Source organism: Monodelphis domestica, chromosome 5 (assembly GCF_027887165.1).
Source record: "Monodelphis domestica isolate mMonDom1 chromosome 5, mMonDom1.pri, whole genome shotgun sequence".
Classification (NCBI taxonomy): domain Eukaryota; kingdom Metazoa; phylum Chordata; class Mammalia; order Didelphimorphia; family Didelphidae; genus Monodelphis; species Monodelphis domestica.
The window spans coordinates 85,099,228-85,122,044 of NC_077231.1; the positions used below are offsets into that span (position 1 = coordinate 85,099,228).

The window sequence follows — 22,817 nt, forward strand, 5'->3', positions numbered from 1 at the left end:
AGGTTAAGCATCCAAGAGTCAGATGCATGGTCAGTGGAAAGAGTAAATCAAAAAGACTTGAGTTCATATCCTGTCTGTTACTTAATCCATGTGACATTCCTGGGTTTCACTTTCCTCACCTGTAATAGGAGAGAGATGGACTCAATAAACTAATATTCTTTCTTGTTCTAAATTCACAATTCCCTTCCTCTTTTCAACATTCTATCCACTGTACCATTATGTATGACTTGAGTTTGGTTATCTGTTCTCTAACATGCTTTGGAACTTTTCAAGCTGTACTCTCTCTCTACAAATGTCCAAATTAGATGTAGAAAGAGTTCTAGAGCTTTTCCATTGTCCATTTCTATTATCTCGAAGCCCCCCAAAACTAGTGTGTGTGTGTGTGTGGAAAATCTGGAAACTTGGATACATATCAAGAAAGCACTAGAAACCCTGGCAGGAGGTAACAACACTGGCAGCCTGTGCCTGCCAAGTCTTCATACCTCACACAAGATGTAGATGGTCATTCACGGTTTCTAGGGCCAGTCCCCAAAAGCTAGCTCTCCTCGTTTTTTTGGTTACCGAAAAATCTGGTCCTTTCTATCTGAGCTCTAGCTTAGTCATTAGGACCAGGTTCTTTGTCACCACCCAATCCTGACTTGGAGGCTTTCCCAGATTTTGTCCACAGAATTTCCCTGAACTCGACTTCCTCGGACAAAGGGCCAAGAGAGGTTGTTACCCCACCATCCTCACACTGTACCCAGTTCTTCATGATAATTTCTGAAATCTGTTTTTCTAAAAAGCCTTACGTGATTTCCCGATTTCATTTTCCCTTTCACCAGATTACATCCAAGCCAATTCATCATTCAGAAATAGGATACCAAGGACTGTAGCTCCATACTGAACAAATTACATTGTTCTCTTATGGGGGAAGGGAAAAGAACCAAGTTACTTTAGCAAACATAATGTTCAGCCAGTCAGGGCCATTGGTTCCTGTAGAAGATGGGATTTGAGTTCAGACTTAGAGGAAGCCAGGAAGGTCGGGAGTGAGTGTGAAGGAGGAAGAGCATCCCAGGCACTGACTATGTAGCAGCTTTCTCTGAGGGAGGATGCAAAGAAAGGTAGGAACATGGTCCCTACTCTCAAGGAACTTATGTTCTAATAGCAACTATCCATTGTGCCACCTAGCTACCCAGAAAACATGATCACAGTGAAAATAAAAGTGTGCAGAACATTTAGCATCCTATATCAAGTAATGCTTTCCAAGCAGAGCTCAGGATCCCTCCAGCCATTAGAGACCTACCTTCTCTCTTTCTCTTAAAATTAGTTTGTATAAACTTTTTGAAGACACATTTTGCAATGATTTTCTCTGCAATTTGGTTCAGTAAAGGGCTTCTCCTTCTGTTTTTGTACTGGATCCCCTCGGCAGTGTCTGGTGACATCTATGAACCATAGACTTTTAGAAGCATAAATTAAAAGGCACAGAAACCAATTAGATTGAAATCTTTATTAAAATATTATTCAAAAATAAGTTAATAGACTCCATGTTAAGAACCCCTGAGATTCTAGTGGGGAAAAAAGTAGGGAACATGAAGCTAAGAGGATCTGCATTCAACTCTTGTTTCTGATTCTCATTAACTGGATGATCCTACTTAGTTCACACCTCTGGAATGCAATTTCCTCATCTGTAACAAGGGGATGCCAGTAGTACCTACTTCACTGGGTTTGTTGTGATGACAAAATGAATAATTTTACATATAAATGCTATTATCATCAACTGTGTATATGCTATAATTCCCTACTACAGGGAGTTGTAAACAGAAGACAAGGATGACTTGACTTTTTTTATCTTTGCCTAGATTAGAGGCTTGCACATAGTATATGCTTAGTAAAACATATTGAATCAAATTGATTTCAGGGATATTTAATTTTTTCAATCAACTGTCTTATTTTCTTTCATTCGTCCATTCATTTCATCCATTCATTGAATGTCAACTTCTATGTCATGGAACTGAAATAATTGGCATAAAACAGTTCATCCTAAAGACAGATTAAGACCATGACTCTGCCCAACAGCTTCTTCTGTGACCAGTAAAGTCTATAAGTCCATGTATTTTTAAACATATTTCAGGCTTGCTAACTGAAATCCAATGTAAATCTAAACGATTGAGAAAAAATATGAAGCCACCTTCTGATCGGTCAGCCAATGAAGACAGCGAAGGGCCTGACCTGAGACAAGTGACATCTACCACAAAGTCATACAGGGTAATCAAATTTAATCATAATTTCAGGGGATGCTCTTTCTAGTGATTGTTCCTTTGCATCATTCCATTTCATTACCACTGAAGTTGAGTCTTTTCTTGGATAATTCTTTTTGACTTACCTTGTAGTCATTATTCATATTCCTTTTATATGTGAAATGTGACTAATGGCTATAATTTGGATCCAGAACCAGTAGGTTGGTTAGATACTACAGTAAAAATTACTTGAAATACTCACACTCTCTTGTCTTAGGGCACTTGGAAGGGAGAGAAAAATTGATGAAAAACTGTGAATGGCATAGTTATTTTTAGCAATGCAGTGATCTCATGAAGAAAAATGCCATCTGCCCTCTGAGAAAGAACCAATGGAGTCTGAATGCAGACCGAAATATAATATATTTCACTTTCTTTGTACTTCTTATCTTTTCCATTTGAGATTTCTTCCACAAATTGAAAAATATTTCACATGATCATATATATAAAATTTATATCAGATTGTTTACCTGAAGGAGGAGGAGAATCTGGAATGCAAAACTTAAAAATAAATGTTAAAATTACTTTTACATATAATTAGGGAAAAATAACATTTTATTTAAAAAAGAAAATTCAGAGATGTTGGGTAAACAGAGGTGTACTGGGAAAGACTACAGAAGAGGAAACAAAAATCCAAAACAACCTCTTTGGAACAATAGTGTCTTTATGGCTACCAAAGTATTCCCTGAAAAGGCCACATTGATTACTTAAGCCAGTTTCCTGACACAGAAATTCCTTCTACCAACGAAGATTGGCTCTTACTCTCTTTACAGTCTTAGAGTACTGAGTATTGGAGTACTGAGCAATTAAGTGACTTGCCTGGTGTTATATAATCAGTATTTCTGACTCTGAGGTGAGCCGTCTGACTATGGGGCCATGTTGTCTTTTTCAGGAATAAAGTTAAATGAGAATGAACTGGTATAAGTCGCTAAATAAATATACTTATCTCAGCTGGCCCCAGAAGGCAGAACCAGGCCCCATGAGTAAAAGCTGCAAAGAGGGAAATTTAGACTTGATATCAGGAAAATCTTCCTAATGATGTTGCTGTCATTCAGTTGTATCTAACTCTTCCTGACCCTGTGGACCAAACTGTCCATGCTTTGGTTTGGTTTTCCCCAAAGATTCTGGAATGGTTTGCCATTTCTTTCTCCTGTTTTTGAGAATTATCTCAAAATTGGATGTGCTTCCTAGAAGGGTGGTAGGCTTGCCCTCCTTGGAAGTTTTCAAGCAGAGGCTAGAATGTGATAAGTGAGAGTTCCTTTCAAGGACTAAACTAAATGGAAACTGGAGTCAGTAAGCTAATTGGTATTTATTAAGCATTTAATTACGTACTTAGTGCTGAAAATATAGAGTCAAAAGATAGTCCCTGACTTCAAAGAGCTCAAAGACATAATGAGATCTCATCCAAAGTTCAAGTTCTCTGGATCTGTGGAATCATCCAAGAGCTACCAGAGATAGGAGTGGGGAGTGCACCAACCTGGCTCAGTGGATAGAGAGACAGGCCTGGAGATGGAAGGTCCTGGGTTCAAATCTAGCCTCAACACTTCCTAGTTGTGCAATCCTGGGCAAGTCACTTATCCCCCATTGCCTAGCCCTTATCACTCTTCTGTCTTAGAATCAATACACAGTATTGGTTCTAAGATAAAAGGTAGTGGTTTAAAAAGATGCTCCAGTGGGGTGAAGGGAAAGATGATCTTGGGGTCTGAATTATCCAGACTGACTCTCTATGCTTATTTGATTAAATACAACCTCCATTGTCCTTATGCTGACATCATCTGAGCTACTGTTAAACTGTGAATCTGTGTGATGCCTATCTTGATAGACTGGAGAGAAGGACTCACTTTGTATAATTTATTATTTTTAAATTTTATTTATTTCTTTTTAACATTCATTTACAAAAATGTTTACGTTCCAAATTCCCTTCCTCCAGCCCTTCTCCTACCCATTGAGAAGTCAAACAGTATGATACCCACTGTATAGTGAAGTCATGCAAAACATAGTCTATAAAATTCTTCCAGATGAGCCATGTTGTAAAATATGAGAAAAAATTAAAAAAATGTGCTTCAACCTGCACTGAAGAGTTCATCGGTTCCCTCTCTGGAGGTGGATAGTATTTTTCATCCTGAGTCCTTCGGTATTGCCTTACATCACTGTATTGATTAGATTAGCCAAGCCTTTCACTGTTGATTATGGTTCCATTATTTCTGGTACTGTGTGCAATGTTCTCCTGGTTCTGTTCACTTTGCTTTGCATAAGTCTCCCCAGGTTTATCTGAAACTATCCCCTCATCGTTTCCTATAACACCATCATAGTCATATGCCACAACTTATTCCCCAAGCCATTATACCACAAACCATTTCCCAAAGGGGGGGCAACCCTTCAGTTTTCAACTCTTTGCTGTCACAAAAGAGCTGCTATCATTAGTTTTAAATAAAAGGGTCCTTTTTTCTTTGTGATATAGACCCAATGGTGGTATTGCTGGGTCAAGAGTTATGTATAGTTTTACAACCCTTTGGGAGGAGTTCCAAAGTGTTCTCTAGAATGGTTGCACCAGTTCACAACTCCACCAACAGTGCATTAACATCCCTGATGCCCCACATCTCCTCCAGCATTTATCATTTTCCTAACCATTCTGTTGGATGCGAGGTGGCACTTCAAAATTGTTTTAATATACATTTCTCTAATCAACAGTGATTTAGAGGATTTCTATGACTATTGATAGTCTTGATTTCTTTTTCTGAAAACTGCCTGCTCTTATTATTTGACCCATATCATTTATTCTTATAACATTCTATAGTTCTTCTATGGATCATAAGTGGAACTTCCAATGTATAGATGGAAAAGCATGTAATTCATTCCAGAAATTTGCATGGCAAATGGTTGTTACATGATATCTCAGAATCTACATCCCTTGACTCCAAGTTGCCCTCTTTTAAAAAATACCCCACCCCACTGATACATGGAGAAGACAAGAAGATTGTCTCCTCTATTTTGACCTTACAAATATGAAAACTGAACCTTCTGGGGTTTTTTTTTTCTTGCCAGTATAGGAGAAAATGGAACTTACTCCAGACCAACAGAACCTTCTACATTATATCATGGATGCTTACAGTAAACAGCGAATGCCTCAAGAAATAACTAATAAAATTGTGAGTATAATATCTGAAAACTAGTCCATCTACCTTTGGCAGCAGATTTATTTGAGTCCTTCTCAATGGGGATAAAAATTAGCTAACCAAGACTCGGTAGTATTTGACAATGGGACAGCAAAGGTACCCTTGTTGATATACCCTTGTTAGCCTGTTTAAAACTAATCTATTAATTCATGTATAACTCAGTGGAATTGCTGTCAGCTCTGGGATGGGGGCAGGAGTAATGATGTAACCATGGAAAAATACTAAAAAATAACAGTAAAAACAAAAATAAAACTGATCTATGATAGCCTTTTTGATTCCTCCACATCAAAGTGCTCTCCCCCTCCTTTGAAGTCCCAGAGGATTTTGTCCTCATTTGCGATGGGATCAGGGACTGGATCTGTCATCTCATTGCTATAGGGCAGCAATTCTCAAACTTTGGGGTCTGTTTATGCCAGCGTCATTGCAAGTCTAGGTTAGGACCCAAGAAACAGATGGTATTTTGAAGTTGGGGATGTGATTTTTAAAAGTTGTTTTTATTTTTTCTTTTGTGATTTCACATCTTACCAGCTGTCCATTTTGACTTTTATAATTTCCCCCTTTCTTCTCAATGTCTAGTTAAAGGAAGAATTCAGTGCAGAAGAAAATTTTCTCATCTTAACTGAAATGGCTACTAGTCATGTGCAAGTCCTTGTGGAATTCACAAAAAAATTACCAGGTAGGTCACAACATGGTTGTTTTCCTCATAAGGATATTTTGGTTGTCTACTAGAGATCAGAGTATTAACAGTATAAACATCACATTTTAAAAGGAAATCTATTTTTTATTATTATTAGCAATAACAATTTTAATTGTTATTTAGTTGCTTCAGTCACTTCTAACTCTTTGTGACCTCATTTAGGGTTTTCTTGTCAGTCTGGAGTTGTTTGCCATTTCCTTCTCCAATTCATTTTATAGATGAAGAAACTGAGGCAAACAGGGTAAGTGACCTTCCTAGGGTCACAAAGCTAGCAAACATCTGAGGCTGAATTTGAACTCAGGTCTCCCTGACTCCAGGCTTGCACTGTCTGCTGTGCCTCCTAACTGTATGATAATAATTACAATTGACACTTTTAGACTCCTAAAGCAATTAATTTAAAATAGTGTCTTGTTTTGTCCTCAAAACAATTCTGGGAGGCAGATGCTATTATCATCCTCATTGTAAAGGTGATGTAGATGGAGGTAAAATGAATTACCCAGGGTTACAGAACTAGGAAATATTCAAGACTAGATTTGAACTAGGGCCTTCCTAACTTCTCTCCTAATACTCTATACACCACAGCATAAAATCATGCTATTTTAGGGTTTTGTTTTTTTTTCATTTTTTAACTTCATTTTATAGGTGAGGAAACAGACCCGGAGATGAGTGAGATGCCCAAGATTACATCTGAATAGTTGTTCTTAGAGTAGAAAAGGATTTATCAGAAAGAACATCAGTGTAATGACAGGAGTCTTCACTCAGGTATTAAACCTTCCTGGGGCAGCCAGGTGGTGCAGTGGATGGAATGCCTGGTCTGGAGGCAGGAAGGCTCATCTTCCTGTGTTCAAATCTAGTCTCAGGCTCTTATTAGCTGTGTGGCTCTGGACAAGTCTCTTAGCTCTGTTTGCCTTAATTTCCTCATTTGTAAAATGAGCTGGAGAAGGAAATGGCAAACCACTGCACTATTTCTGCCAAGAAACTCCCAAATGGAGTCACCAAGAGTCAGACATAACCGAAAATGACTCAACAGCACCAGAGGTCTCAGATTTATATCTAGGCTCTACTATTTACTACCTATGTGGACTTGAGAAAATATTCCCGTTTCTTCATCCGAATAAGGCTAGAATTTGAGTGGATTTCCTTGAAAATCTCTTCTGGATTGAAATCCTCTGATCTAATAGTTTTCATGTCCCAACCATCTAATGTTTACTGTGGGGTAGATGATGGGGCTAGGAGATGTAGAAAGACACCACAACAGTTGTTGCCCTCATAATCTTACATTCTTTTATAGGAAACAACATATACATGGAAAAAGAAATACATGTATATAAAATAGATACAAAATAATTTCATGTGGGAACACTAGCAATTGGTGGGATTCACAAAATCCTTATGAGGGATGTGGTATTAGAGCTGAGATCTGAAGGAAGTTAAGGACATTGAAGATGAGGTGAGGAAAGGGAACAAATTCCACATGTAGGAGACAGCTAGGATAAAGGCATGGAGGTGGGAGATGGAATATTGTATATGGTGAATATCCAAAATAGGCCAGTTGGTGTAGATTCTAGGTATAGAGCATGAAGGAAAGTACTGGCTAAAGTCTAGCGAGGTCCTGAGAAGGAAAATTGTAAGGAACTTTAAGTGCCAAAGAAAGGAGTTTGTATTTGGTCCTGGATATAATAGGGAGATACTGGTGATTTCTGAGCAGGATAGTGACATGGTCAGATCTGGCTTTAGGAATGTCAATTTTTATCATCGTTACTTGGGATGTTTCAAGCTAGGAGGCAGAGCTATTTTTTGACAGAGTTTTTGTTAGACATATTAATCTATCTTCTTCCCCCCAGCCTGTGGTGTTATTTTATTAATTTTATTGCAGCTAGCGCTTTTGATCCATGTGGGCTTGGGCAAAATTCATAAGATGCTAGGAGAAAGTGCTCACTTATCATTGAAATGTGAACGTTCTCTCACTTCTTTATTAGCTCTGAAAGATGAATTTAATTTGTTATATGCTAATTAAGTTGAAGGCAATCTCTCATGATCAAAAAGCAAGATTCTACATTCATGGAGGTTAGAAGTGATGGGAAGGGGGTGGGGAGAGGAAGGATATGGACATTTCTTCCAGCCATTTCTGGAACAGAAGCTACAATAGCTGTAATTCCGGTGGCTCCTTTCTTTGGAATCACAAAACAGTTGAATCAGGGCAGCTAAGTAGCTGAATGGATTGAGAGCCAAACCTAGGGATGGGAGGTTCTGGGTTCAAATTTGGCCTCAGACACTTCCTAGCCTAACCCCCATTGCCTAGTCCTTTCCATTCTTCTACCTTAGAACCAATACTTAGTATTGATTCTAAGATAGAAGGTAAAGGTTTAAAAAAAAGAAATTATAGAATCAAATTAAACATTTCCATATAAAATACTGTAAAGATCACAATAGCATAATCTCATTGAAGTAGTTCCCCCTTCTATCTGCCCAGGATAGAGTTCAACTAAAGCACATCTTCTCATACCTACACTGTGCTTATTGTCTGTATGTTCCTCTAACTTCTCTAATCTAGGTTCCCCCAATGGTCAGGAACCTGACTCTAGGATTCAGTACTTCTAACCCTTTTTGATGTTATGGACCCCTTAGATGGCCAAATAATGGGGAAAGCAGTGGAGGGAGGGGGGAAGGGGAGTAACATATATTAAATGCCTACTATGTGCCAGATACTTTTATGAATTTTTGATAAATATTTTAATAATATTTTTATTATTAAAAGGCTTACTTATGCCAGGCACTGTGCTAAATACTGAGGTACAAAGAAAGGCAAAAACACGGTCCCCCAGAATTCTAGTGGAACATTAGGAGTAGAGAGGAAGCAAAGATGGCACATAGTATGCATATTTATTTGAAAATGATGCTATAGAAAGAAAAGGAACTGAAAACCTGAGAACTCAAAGCACTGCCATGACATTTCTTAGAATGATGTTATTAAATGCATAAAGTAAAATACAGAGGACTATAGAACAAGCCAATCATTTTGAAATAAAGATGTAACTTTTTCCCACCCAAATTCATGCCCGCCATGAAATCTTTACCCAAACCCTTTGGAGGTATGTGAGGTTCAGAACCTGTTTCTGATTAAGTGACACTGTGTGGACACCAATAGAAGACAAATGGCAGTCCACTTGTTAGCTCCAGCTCTCACTGCACGATGTATGCACTTTCTTTTCTGTTTATAACTTTTTCTAATGAAATACTTTATATTGCTTTTCCTGCACAACTGGGGCAGGGGAGAGGACAACTTATGCAAAGGTATGGAGGTTGGAATCAAGAAGTGACAAAATGTTGTAACCTCAAGTTCATTACACATTTGTTTATTGTTCCTGGCTTACCCATAACTTTAATCCTCCAGAAACTGTGTTATTCTATGGTTAGTACATATAACAGCTCTAGAGGAAGAGTCTAATGGAAAAAAGATTGGGTTTTGTTTCGTTTTTTTTTAATAACATTTACCTTCCGCCTGAGAATCTGTCCTAGAACCTAGATCAGTTCCAAGGAAGAAGAGTGGTAAGGGCTAGGCAATGAGGGTTAAGTGACTTGCCCAGGGTCACCAGGCTAGGGAGTGTCTGAGGCCACATTTGAACCCAGGACCTCCCATCTCTGGGCCTGGCTCTCAACCCACTGAGCCACCTAGCTACCTGCTTAGCTTTTGGTTCAGGGAGATATATAAGCAGACAAAGAATATTTTTAAAACCCCATAGTATAACTTCTGGGAGGATTATTGGAGAATCATAGAATATCAGAGGAAGGAACATCTTTTATAGAAACCTCTCTCATTAGGGTGGAGTATAAAACTAGCTTATCTTAGTGGAAATTGCAAAGAGGCAAATTGACATCTCAGAATATAGAGAATTTTCACCAAATCAAAGAATTAGAGCCATGGAAGGGATCTCAGAAATCACCTAGTCTAATCCACCATACCTGAAAATGCATTCATTATAAAATATTTTTGTTGTTCAGTTGTTTCAGCTCAAGAGTCTAAGTCTTGTGGTCTGCCATTTCATTCTCCAGCACCTTTTACAGATGAGGAAACTGAGGCAAAGAAGGCAAAGTGACTTGCCTAAGGTCACACAGGCAGTAAATGTGTGAAGCCAGATTTGAACTAAAAAAAAAAACAAATCTTCCTGACTCCAGTGCTGGCACTCTCTCCACTATACAACCTTGATGCCTTTTTTTGCTTAGAACTTTAACAAGGACAAGATGGAAAGTCAATTCCAAGGACAGAGAGTGGTATAAACAAAACCACAAAGACCAGAAAAGGAAGAGTAAATTCAGAGAAATGTGTGCAGTCCTGTTTCACAGGATTACTGAGAGTATATAAGAAGGAACATAGTGATAACAGGGAGTTTAGAGCCATAAAGAGAGCCTTGAATCTAGGCCAAAGGCACAGTGGATAGAGCACTGCACCTACAGTTAGAAAGATCCAAGTTCAAATCCAGCCTCAGACATTTACTAGCTATGTGGCCCTAGGTAAGTCATTTCCCCTCTAGTTATCTCATCTGACTTATTTGTAAAGAGGTGATAATAGTCATATTTCCTTGCAGGGTTACTGTGAGGATCAAATGAGATAATAATTGAAAAGCACTTACACAGTGTCTCTCTATAGAAATGTTAGCTATGAGTATTATCATAAATATCAGTCTAGGAAGCACCTACTATTTACTGGGGACTGAACTGGGCCAAAATTCAATGTCATTCTCTTCCCAGGGTTCCAAACCTTAGACCACGAAGATCAGATTGCTCTGCTGAAGGGGTCTGCCGTTGAAGCCATGTTCCTGCGATCAGCAGAGATTTTCAATAAGAAACTTCCTGTGGGACATACCGATCTGTTAGAAGAAAGAATTCGCAAGAGCGGTAGGTGCTTTGGCCAATAGCGAGAAGTCTGTATTTTCATGAGGCACGTAAAGGAAGCCGTTGGAGATCTGGCCCTGCACCTCTGTGTCGGACCAGCATTAATCCATGCCAATAGGAGTTCCGACGAAAGCAAGAAGTCAAAATAACAGCCGGGAGCCTGGGAGCCTGGGCATTCAGGGCCAGGGATGTCCATTGAACAAATGGAATTTTCACAGCTGTTTTTCTAGCGAAATTCCTGCTTCGTCAGGACTACGGTAGTCATTAACCCTATCCTAATAAGTATAATTATAAACCTTAAAAATACTATTGGCGAGTGACCTTAAAAAAAGGAGCAGTGCTCATATCATCATCATCATCATCATCGCTAGCATCTACATAGCCTCTTAAGGTTTACAAACCAGTTCTCTTGTTGATCCTCATAACAAACTTTTGAGGTAGGTAGTATTATAACCCCCATTTCAAAGAGGAGGAAACAAAGGCTGAGAAAGCTTGTGACATATCTGATGAATATCTGAGGAGGATTTGAACTTAAGTCTTCCTGTCTCCATTCTATGATCTCTCGACCCACTGTGACATCTCATGGCCACATTTCTATTCCTGTCAATTTCCATGGGAGAGGAAAGGGCACGTATTACTACTATCTTCTTCATTAGGTCCTCTTCTAATGTTTCACCATGATGTGGAGGGGGTCCTGGGTTCTTAAAGACGACTCCAGAAAAGTACAAGCTCTGGCAGAGTATACCAATCACTTAATAAACATTTATTTAGTACCTCCTTATTCCAGGCACTATTCTAAATACTGAACTGTGCTAGCAAAGTTCAAAGGCAGACACAAGAAGAGACTATGTCTGTTTTTCCAGGACTAGGTTAATACAACATGGAGAGACCTGTCAACAGTAGGATGACTTTTTGGTGATGGATTCTCTACCCTGTTTTTAAAATGGACCCTCTGGGAGTGCAGCTGGGTAGCTCAGTGGATTGAGAGTCAGGCCCAGAAATGGGAGGTCCTGAGTTTAAGTCTGACCTCAGACATGTCCCAGCTGTGTGACCCTAGGCAAGTCACTTAACCCCCATCGTCTAGCCCTTACCACTCTTCTGCCTTGGAACCAATACACAGTATTGATTCTAAGATGGAAGGTGAGGGTTTAAAAAAATAGACCCTCCAAAACTCAAGGAGGCTAAGTAATTTTTTCAGAAATTCAGTAAATTAATAGAGAAAGCAAATATGTGGAGGAACTCAAAAAGAATTTTTTGACCTTCCTTCTCTTCTCTGCATTAAAAAAATCTTCTATCACTCTTTTCTCTTTTTCCTTTTTTTGATTACTCTCTCCTCATTCCCACTTGCCCTTTCATACCCTTACTGGGAAAAAATGATGACAAAGCCCTTGTAACAAATATACACAGTTCAGCAAGACAAATTTCCATGTTGGCTATTTCTAAGAAATATTTCTTTCAATATCTTTTATTGGTTGTAGGCTAAAGCCTATGTGGTCATAGCAGTGCTTTGAGTTCTTAGGTTTTCAGTTCTTTTTCTTTCTATAGTATCATTTTCAAATAAATATGCATACTATGTGCCATCTTTGCTTCCTCTCTACTCCTAACATTCCAATAGAATTCTGGGGGACCATGTTTTTGCCTTTCTTTGTACCTCAGTGTTTAGCATAGTGCCTGGCATAAGTAAGCCCTGAACATATGCTTGTAGACTGACTGACCACTAGGCTTCCTCTCACCCCTTTGCCCCTATTGTTTATGATGGAAAAGCTCCCATTCCCTAACAACTTTTCTTCCCAGATGAATTAAAATTCACCGTACTCAACAAACATTTCTCTATTGAAACAAACCATTACTTTCTGTTTTCAAATTGATACCAGTGTTAGTTAGTGGATTGGGCGGCTGGGTTGCTCAGTGGATTGAGAGCCAAGCCTAGAGGTGGGAGGTCCTAGGTTCGAATCCGGCCTCAGCCACTTCCCAGCTGTGTGAACCTGGGCAAGTCACTTGACCCCCATTGCCTAGCCCTTACCACTCTTCTGCCTTGGAGCCAATACACAGTATATATATATATTTACATATACATATACATATATATACATATACATACATATACATATACATATATATAATATACAGTATATATATAAGGGTTTAAAAAAAAGAAATAACTTGACTGGCATCTGAAGTCACCAACAAACATTTAATAAGCAAAGAGATCAAGGCATAGACAGAAAATTGAAGGAGGAAAAATAAAAAAATAATGCAAAAAAAATGACAAGGAAAATGGAATCCTAATGACCAAGGATAATGAACAAGGATGGGGTTGACCATGATGGGTAAATTGAAAGTGGGGAGAATGGTAGAAATTCAGTTTACTCAGGGACCTAGCCAAAGCAGTTCCTGAAAAAACCTTCAAGGGAGGAAGCATGCAAATAAGAATGCTACCAGCCCATGATAAGATACATTGTCCAAATCTCAGCCATATAGGAGGACAATGAGATGCCGAGGGTGCTTTGTGTTTGATCAGACATGTTGCTCACTCCCATTTATTAATATTTATGGATTTTATTTTCCAAGTTGAAATTTTAGAACACTAACAATGGAAAACCAAAACAAAACCTAACCCAGATCTGGGGAGATGACCTTTCAGAATCACTGGATTCATATGTTAATTCACCTCATTTTTCTTTTTCTTTGTTCATTTCAGCTTGAGTAGCATCATGGCTCATAGCTGCCCTGTTTACGCCCACAGGACTTTTGATATAATATAATATGAAATTTCTTTCTGTGTTCATATCCTTTCATACATTTTCTATAACAACCAAAAAAAAAAAAAACCCAATTATGGATACAAAGATAGTGTCTGGAGACCTACCCTTAATTATTGGGGAGGGGGCAGAATTTATGCTAATTGGGCTTTAGACCTTGGATGTCACATGAATTGCTTTATTGCTTTTTTAAGGTGTCTTCATGTTAAAAAATTATTACAGTAATTCTAAGAGAATTTTTGGCAACTACTCAATTTTAAATTAAAATAGAGATTCATGTAAGAATCTGAAATATATGTTAGTTTGCAGAGAAGAATAGTTTATGACGTGTGTGGTTTACAAAGCACACTTTATATATATTGCCTTATTTGATCTTCACAACTGCCCCATGAGACAAGCGCTATTCTTATTTTATGGATGAGGAAACTGAGGATTAGAAACTCAATTGTCATTTAACTAAGAAGAATCTGGGAGGAGATGTGAGCCCATGTCTTCTTGACTTAAGTTTGGTCTTCCATCCATCAGTTAGTCTTTCCTTGGATGTTAAAAAAAGGGAAAGGAATGGGATGGTTAGGTTGAGCAGGATTTCATTTGGATATCTAGAAATCTCTAGTTTGCCCTCAGAACATTTCAGGTGGCTCTGCTAGAATGAAAGTCTTGCTTCCTCAAGGATAAGTTTCATCACCAGAAAGCTCATCATTGTGGAGAGTGCTCCAGCTTTGGTATTCAGTTCCTCTTTAGCTCCTTCATTTGCCTCTCTCCATCTGATTGGAGGCTGGAGATCAGAGCAATGAATTCCTCCCAGGCTTCCCTTTAGAAGAGGCTCAGAAGTTTGAACCAATTCTTCCTTCCCCTCCAATTGATCTGTTTGGTTTCAGCCATGAACATCATGCCTCATGCTGGATACCCTCTGCTGCCTGCCCAACCCTTCCCTACCCTTTCAGCATCCTTTTGTATATTGTCTTCCCCTCATTCAATTATAAGCTCCTCAAGGGCAGAGATTGACTTTCTCTTATTTGAGTCTCTAGTATTTGACCAGTACCTGGCTCATAATAGGCAGCTATATATTTATTGACTAAGCAAAATCGAACAGGAAGATAACTTGTACTCAGCAATTTGAAAATGATACCAAAATCAAGCAAGAGAAGGTGAGAGGACAGGGCTGAGAAAAAGGGCAGGCAAATGATGACAACTCCTCTCATCCTTTGGAAGAAGGTTGGTTACCTTTTTATTTTTTGGCCCCGTGTGTGTGTGTGTGTGTGTGTGTGTGTGTGTGTGTGTGTGTGTGTGTGTGTGTGTTTGTGTAAATAGGAGCAAAGGGTGGAAATTTCAGAAAGACAAAGTGATTTGATCTAAGAAAAAACTTTCTAAAGGAATTTGTTGTTTGTGTCCAGTTCTTATGTGTCTCATTTGGAATTTTCTCAGCAGTTTTGGAAGTGGTTTGCCATATCCTTCTCCAACTCATTTTACAGATGAGGAAATTGAGGTAAATAGGGTAAAGTGACTTGCCCAAGGATATAAAGCTATTAAGTGTCTGAGGTCAGATTTGAACTCAGGAAGATGAGCCTTCCTGACTTCAGGCCCAGTAGTTACCACCAAGCTGCCTAATGGTAGGAATGCCCCCCAAAATGGAATGGATTATCTTGGGAAATAGTGAGTCCTCTATCACTGGAGGTCTGGGAGTGAGTGGAGGTTGGGGTACTACTTGTGTGGGATGTTGAAGTGGAGATTCTTATTCAGATGCAAATTAAAGTAGATGGTAAGGGTTAAAAAAAAAAGAATCAAAGTATACTCAGTCTCCAGGATGACTTCAGGTGATGTGCTTAATACTGAGAGAAGCATGATATAAAAAAGAGCCACTGATGGAAACTTTTATTTTAAGGGTTGCACATAGTCTTTTTTCTTAGGGTCAGTAAGTCTTGAGCAATTTCTTATTGGTGAATGGAAAGTAGTAAAGTAGCCAGGATATAGTCCTTAGTACCAGCTGGTTAGCTATTGGCAGAAAAGAATCTTCAGTGGGCATGTCCAATGGATGAATCTGTTACCAAGGCTAATCCTGTCTAGCTAGCTAAGAAATGTGAAGTTGGTTCTTTTCCCCTTTCCTTCTCTTTCTTTCTTTCTTTCTTTCTTTCTTTCTTTCTTTCTTTCTTTCTTTCTTTCTTTCTTTCTTTCTTTCTTTCTTTCTTTCTTTCTTTCTTTCTTTCTTTCTTTCTTTCTTTCTTTCTTTCTTTCTTTCTTTCTTTCTTTCTTTCTTTCTTTCTTCCTTTCTTCCTTTCTTCCTTTCTTCCTTTCTTCCTTTCTTCCTTTCCTCCTTTCCTCCTTTCCTCCTTTCCTCCTTTCCTCCTTTCCTCCTTTCCTCCTTTCCTCCTTTCCTCCTTTCCTCCTTTCCTCCTTTCCTCCTTCCTTCCTTCCTTCCTTCCTTCCTTCCTTCCTTCCTTCCTTCCTTCCTTCCTTCCTTCCTTCCTTCCTTCCTTCCTGCCTTCCTTCCTGCCTGCCTTCCTGCCTGCCTTCCTGCCTGCCTTCCTGCCTGCCTTCCTGCCTGCCTTCCTGCCTGCCTTCCTTCCTTCTCAAAGCATGCTTCTAGTATGTGCTACTGGGAAGGCTGAGGCTAGTAGATGACCCAAGTGTGCAGGGATCCTGAGCTACAGTAGAGGTAAAGCCCAATTGGGTGGTCAAACTAAATCTGGCACTTGATGAGCAGCAGGAGTGCCAAAGGAGAGGCAAATGAGACCAGCTAGGGAAAAAAAATGAATCAAGTTAAAGCTTGTAGACCAATCAGTATTGAGATCAGGTATATGAATATCTGTTGCACTTCCAGTCTTGGTAAGATTCTCACCAGAAAGTAAATGAATAAAAACGTGCTGGATTCTTTTATCATTAATTAAACTAGGAAGTCTTCGATTAGACCTGAAACATATTTGAAAACCAGCTTATGCCTCTAAGACAGATTGGTTTTAGAAAACAAAGAAAATCCAATCTGTTTCACAAAGACAGATGGGTTTTTCAATGATTGAACCACTGAAAGGATCAGAGTCTTTTGTGAATAAGTAAGCAAAGATTCCCAGACAAATGAAACACATGAGCAGTTCATACTTGTCCAACTTGCACCAACCAAATGGACACATTCTTAGTTGGTTAGTTAGAGAATAGCCCCCTCTTGTGACTAAACTGGTAGCTGACCAGCACTGCAAAGATAAAAAGACCATAAAATAAAAGAGAAAGAAGCTAGAGAGAAGATAGGAAAAGGGCGGCCCTTTTGGGACGATGGCATCTTTATATTTAGCAAAAGTATTTGGTTTTATTTGGTTCTTGAATTTTGAAAACCTTTGTTTGTATACTTTGACTACTGGTTATTCCAAGCTACTTCTACCTTTTCAAAATCAGTTCTATTTTTTTCTATCTACAATAATATTTTATGAGCTTTTAAAAAAGAATTTCTGGGGAAGCAAGGGAGCAGAGTTGATAGGGCATCAGGCCTGGAATTAGGAGAACTTGGGTTCAAATCTGACCTCAGATACTTCCCAGCTGTGTGACCCTGGACAAGTCACTTAGCCCCAATTACCTCATCCTTGCCACTCTTCTGACTTAGAACTGATACTATGCCAGAAGGTAAAGGCTGTTTGTTTTTTTAAAATAGTAACATTTTCTGCTTCTATTAGGTCATTCAGTCAATCATTATTTATTATTCACTTACTATATACCAGGCACTATGCTAGGTGCTGGGGAAGAAAGATAAAAATGAAACAGAATCTGCCCCCAAGGAATTTACATTCTGTTGATTTATACTTTTGCCATTCTGTATGTGTGCCTTTATCCTTGGCCTTTAAAACTCAACAGAGATCAGAACTGACAATAATGAACATTTTCCTGATGTAAGTTTGCAGAAGAATAGCCCACTGTAATCAGATAATCGGGGCACACGCCATCTCTGAAAAAGGGCTAAGCTAAAGTTAGAAAGGGAGCATTGTTCAAAAATGGCCTTAATGAGGTCCCAGGACACTTGGGTCTCCTCTCGGGTCATCAGGTAGAAGTCACTTATTTTAGAACCACTTAGCAGTTGTCATCTTCACAGACTTAGTGAGGAGAAGAAGATTCTAAACAATGCTGACATTTACAAAGATAAAAAGAAATCACCTTCCAGGAAACTGCACATCCTTGCTTCCTCTTGGTACCTGAGAAATCCAGTGAAACCAATTATCAGCCCATTTGTCAGTCCCTAGTGAATCTTGGGGTGATCGATAACAATCCATCCATCTTGGTAAAGGACAAAATGTGTGACATTCATCTAATTTCCACCGGGCACAGAGAAATGAATGAGTTGACTTACTTACTGGAGCTTACCTGGAAACCCATGGACAGCAGGACTAGTTAGGGATGCCTCTACTGTTCCCAGCACATGCAGCCCAGATCTCATAGCTAAACTCCAGACAATCAGAGAGACTGGCTAGCCCTTTCTGATTCTGCTATGAGTGACTTAACTTACCTATTCTAGTCCAAAGGAGTTCTTTATTCGTATCTTTTTAGAGTACTAGATAAGGAAATGTGCTATGCAAGTTAGATGAGCTAACCAAAATATTTAAAAATCAGAGAGAAGTGGGTTATTTTACTAGAAATAGTCCAGTTGAAGGGACAGAAAAGTGAACTTGAGTCAGAACCAACTAGGTAAACAAGGATGCTTTAAGCATTCACTATGTGCCAAAGTTTTGGAATATTTGACTAAGCCTCTCTTGTCCACGGGCAGGTCACAACCTCTTTGGCATTCAGGTTTGCCATCTGCAAAATGGACATCATCATAATACCTGGAATCAAAGGTTCTTAGCCTTTTTTTGCGTGTTATAGACTCCTCAGAAGAATGTTTTCAAAGGCATAAGGCAAAATGCACAGCTTTCCAGGAAATCCTTTAGAGTAAAATAAAGTTTATTTGTGTGTGTGTGTGTGTGTGTGTGTGTGTGTGTGTGTGTGTGTGTGTGTGTGTGTCCCAGGTTAAAAACCTGTGCTAGACAACCTCAGAGTTCACTTAACTCCCCAAAGCCTCAGGCAATTCTCAAAGGTTCTGAGTCAGAGAGACTGGCCTCACCCAAGACATTCCTGAGTGTGGACTGAACCAGATTAAATGTAATTGAGAGAGGCATTTAAGTGGCTAGGACAGGAAGTCAGCCCTGGAAATGGGATGCCCAGGGTTCATATCTGAACTCAGATACTTCCTAGTTGTATGGCCCTAGACAAGTCACTTACCCCAATTGCCTAGCCCTTCCTGCTCTTCTGCCTTGAAACGAATACTTAGTATTGATTCTAAGATTCAAAAAGGTTTGTTTTTTTTAATGAAATTAGGAGATATTTAACAAACAAATAAAAATACGTTAAACGATTATAATATTAAAATGTGATTTTCTAGGTCAGCTTTGTAGCCACAGAGATCCTTATGTACAGGTCAGTGGCCTCTCTTGACACCATTGCACTAAACACAACGGTGTCCTTCTGCCTTGGTCAGGAACTCCGTCCCCATAAAATTATAGGTTGGAATTTTTTTTTCAAATTTGTCACACATTTGTCACACAGGGTGGTTATGGCGCCCAGAAAACTCAAGAAAGCTAATGTACATCAAGACCGTTGCAAACTTAGTGGACTTATATTTTATTATTATATCACATAATATAATATCCTATATTATGTATATAAGATATATAAGAGGGAAGGAATAGAATAATAATATATAATATTATATAATTAATGGATTTATTATCATAAAAGATAATAAATATATTAAAAACTTGGAGGGAATCTCAGGCATAAAATGGAAGAATTTCTTAGTTCTTGTGGAAATCAAACTCATTAGGATTCATTATCCAGCATGTCTGCAATGAAGGCAAAGTTACACAAGGAACTAGACTAGATGACAACATTGCCAATCAATGAGCTTGCTAGTGCTTTTTGCCTGTGGCTGCTTCAACAAATGGCCATGTGTCTACTCTACGTGCATACCTATGCACTCTGCTGCCTGAAGCTTGCAAATCCTTCAGGACATGCTTTTGCAAACACGTGTCTTTTCCCCCTCCAGGTATTTCGGATGAATACATAACTCCTATGTTTAATTTTTATAAAAGCATCGGAGAGCTGAAAATGACTCAAGAAGAATATGCTTTGCTCACAGCAATTGTCATCTTATCACCAGGTAATCACAAAATGATATTCCATCTATTGAGTAGCTAAGGGCAGCGGGTGTATGCAGTGTGGGGCACCAATCCAGTGTAAGAAGGACACTGGTAAGTCGGAGGGAGTCCAGGGAAGGGCAGCAGGGTCCTGTGATCAGTTGAAGGAAGTAGGGATGCTGGGAAGGGGACAAGATAGCGGACTTGAAGACCTATCATGTGCAAGAGGGATAAAACCTATTCTGCTTGATTCCAGAGAGTCAAATCTGGAACAATGGATAGAAGTTTTGTTTTGTTTTGTTTTGTTGTATTGTGTTTTAAATTCTTACCTTCTATCTTACTATGAGTTCTAAAGCAGAAGAGCAGTAAGGGCTAGTCAATGGGGGTTAAGTGACTTGCCCAGGGTCACACAAGGAAGTGTCTGAGGCCAGATTTGAACCCAGGCCTTCCTGACTCCAAGCCTACTGTAGCCACTCTGCTACTTAGCTGCCTTCAACAATGGGTAAAAGTTTTAAAGTGACATATTTGGATTTAATATAATAAAAAAACACAAGAAATAATATATACAAGAATAAAAATATGTAAATGTAAGAAATAAATCTTTTTTTTTTTAAACCCTTACCTTCCGTCTTGGAGTCAATACTGTGTATTGGCTCCAAGGCAGAAGAGTGGTAAGGGCTAGGCAATGGGGGTCAAGTGACTTGCCCAGGGTCACATAGCTGGGAAGTGTCTGAGGCCAGATTTGAACCTGGGACCTCCCGTCTCTAGGCCTGGCTCTCAATCCACTGAGCTACCCAGCTGCCCCTGAGAAATAAGTCTTATATAAAAAGAAATACAAGAAAAAAGAAAAAGCCTATGAGAATTGTTAGAAAGTAGTAACTGAGAGCATCTAGACATAGTGTATTCAAATGGGTGTGTCTCCTTCTGTGTCCCAGATTCCTTATCTCTGTTAATATGGAAAGCTGTTTTGCTTTACTCTGTATATTTGCTCTAGGGATTTTGTTTTTCTTCTTTCAAATGAGAATGAGAGGGAAAGAATATGAATGCTTATTAAAAGATGTTAAAATAGAAAAAACAGATAAAGATAATAGGTTTCTCCTTACTGGGAATTTCAAGTCAAGGTTGTATGTTTTCTTATCAAGGATGTTATTAGGAGGTTATTGCTGAGCAATGGGTAGGACTGGCTGGCCTCCAAGGTCTCTCCCAATTTTGTGGTTCTGTGAACAAAAAGTGAGAAAAGGCTAACAATTTATTCTCTCTTGTCTTCTTTGATCCCTCAAAATACATTAATTAACAGAGAAAGTGATGATATTCAAACATGTTTTTTTTTTATTGTGGGTCTCTTCTTATTTTATTTTATTAAGTTTATTTAATTAATTAATTTAGACTATTTTTCCATGGTTCCGTGATTAATCAAACACATTTTTAATAAGAATCCAGTCAATCATTTTTCAGTAATGTCTGATTCTCTGTAACCCCATTTGGAGTTTTCTTGGCAGACTGAAGTGGTTTCCTATTTCCTTTTATACTTTTTTACAGATGAGGAAGCTGAGGCAAACAGTTAAGTGAGTTGCCCAGGGTCACACAGCTAATAAGTATATGAGGCCATATTCAAACTCATAATGGTGAATCTTCTTGATTCCAGGCCTGGCACTCTAACTATTATGCCACCTAGAATCCAGGAGATGTTGATCAGTCCTTAGTGTGGTGGTGTAGATAGAATATTGGATGTGGAACCAGGCTTGGGATCAAATCCCCTCTGATGCTTATTAGCTGTGTGACCTGGGCAAGCCAGGGGCTTCAGTTTCCCCTTTTTTAAAGTAGGGTGCAGCTGGATTAGATATCCCTTCCATTCCAGACCAGACATCTTAGAATGCTCTAGTTGTGACAGAGAGTTTTCCATTAAGTTCTCCTTTCCAAAAGTAGATGCTTCCCTACTTCTGCCAAAATGATGCCTTCTATCTCAACAACTTCATTGCTAATCTCATACCAGACAGACAATACATAAAGGACAGAGAGTCTGTGGAGAGGCTTCAGGAACCATTGCTGGAAGTTCTACAAAAACTGTGCAAGATCCATCAACCGGAAAACCCTCAACACTTTGCCTGCCTCCTGGGACGCCTCACAGAACTGAGAACATTCAATCACCATCATGCAGAGATGCTGATGTCCTGGAGAGTGAACGATCATAAGTTTACTCCACTCCTCTGTGAAATCTGGGATGTCCAGTGCTAAACTTCAGGCCCAAGGGCTGGGGTTGGGGGTTGATGGTAGGGATGGAGTGGACTGCAGGTTATTTTCATAAAAAATATGAATTAGTTTTATGACTATTGTATTTGTACTTAGATTTCACACTGCTGCTTTCTTTAGTATTTATGGAGTAATTCACCAGTCTTCCCAACCATTCACAGGAGAGGAAGAGCTCATGGTAGAAGGGCTCTTTGGGGGATGATGGTTCTCATAAGAAAGACTCACTCCCTGGGACCAGCCTGTTCAGCTTGGGAAATCCACACGATTGTGGCTTCAATTTTCTTTATCATAATGGGGGAAGCTCTTGTTTTGTTCCTTGACTTCTCTGTACTGCAAAGACTTTTATTAAAGGCATATGTCCAAACACACTGTAATCAACTAGCAAACAATGTCAACATGAGCTTTTCTTGGGATCCTGAAACACAAAACAAACTCTTTCTTTTGGATGTTGAAAAGTCCTTTATTGTCTTTTTGGATAATGCAAAGGGAAAACCAGTCAGTCAATTGAGCATTTCTTGTTTACTGTGTGCCAGGCACTGTGTGAAGAAAAGCAAAAACAGCCCTTGCCTTCAAGGAGTTTACAGTATAATGGAGGAGGCAACATATAGATAACTATG

At 39.0% G+C, this 22,817-nt stretch overlaps 1 protein-coding gene across 4 annotated transcripts in view; it reads left to right on the top strand.

The window, feature by feature from the left end:
- NR1H4 (nuclear receptor subfamily 1 group H member 4) overlaps positions 1 to 22,589 on the top strand; it is an 82,710-nt gene extending 60,121 nt beyond the window's left edge. For 3 of the 4 annotated variants that reach the window (XM_007503274.3, XM_001372313.4, XM_007503273.3), the window contains 6 exons: positions 2,111 to 2,244; positions 5,324 to 5,422; positions 6,026 to 6,125; positions 10,896 to 11,042; positions 19,860 to 19,973; positions 21,944 to 22,589. In XM_007503274.3, coding sequence (XP_007503336.1) covers positions 2,111 to 2,244; positions 5,324 to 5,422; positions 6,026 to 6,125; positions 10,896 to 11,042; positions 19,860 to 19,973; positions 21,944 to 22,185 — 836 coding nt within the window. In that variant the 3' untranslated portion in view covers positions 22,186 to 22,589. Of the gene's footprint in view, positions 1 to 2,110; positions 2,245 to 5,323; positions 5,423 to 6,025; positions 6,126 to 10,895; positions 11,043 to 19,859; positions 19,974 to 21,876 lie in introns of all 4 variants that reach the window. The other variant, XM_056798696.1, reaches the window with a different exon arrangement.
- Positions 22,590 to 22,817: the final 228 nt, after the last annotated feature.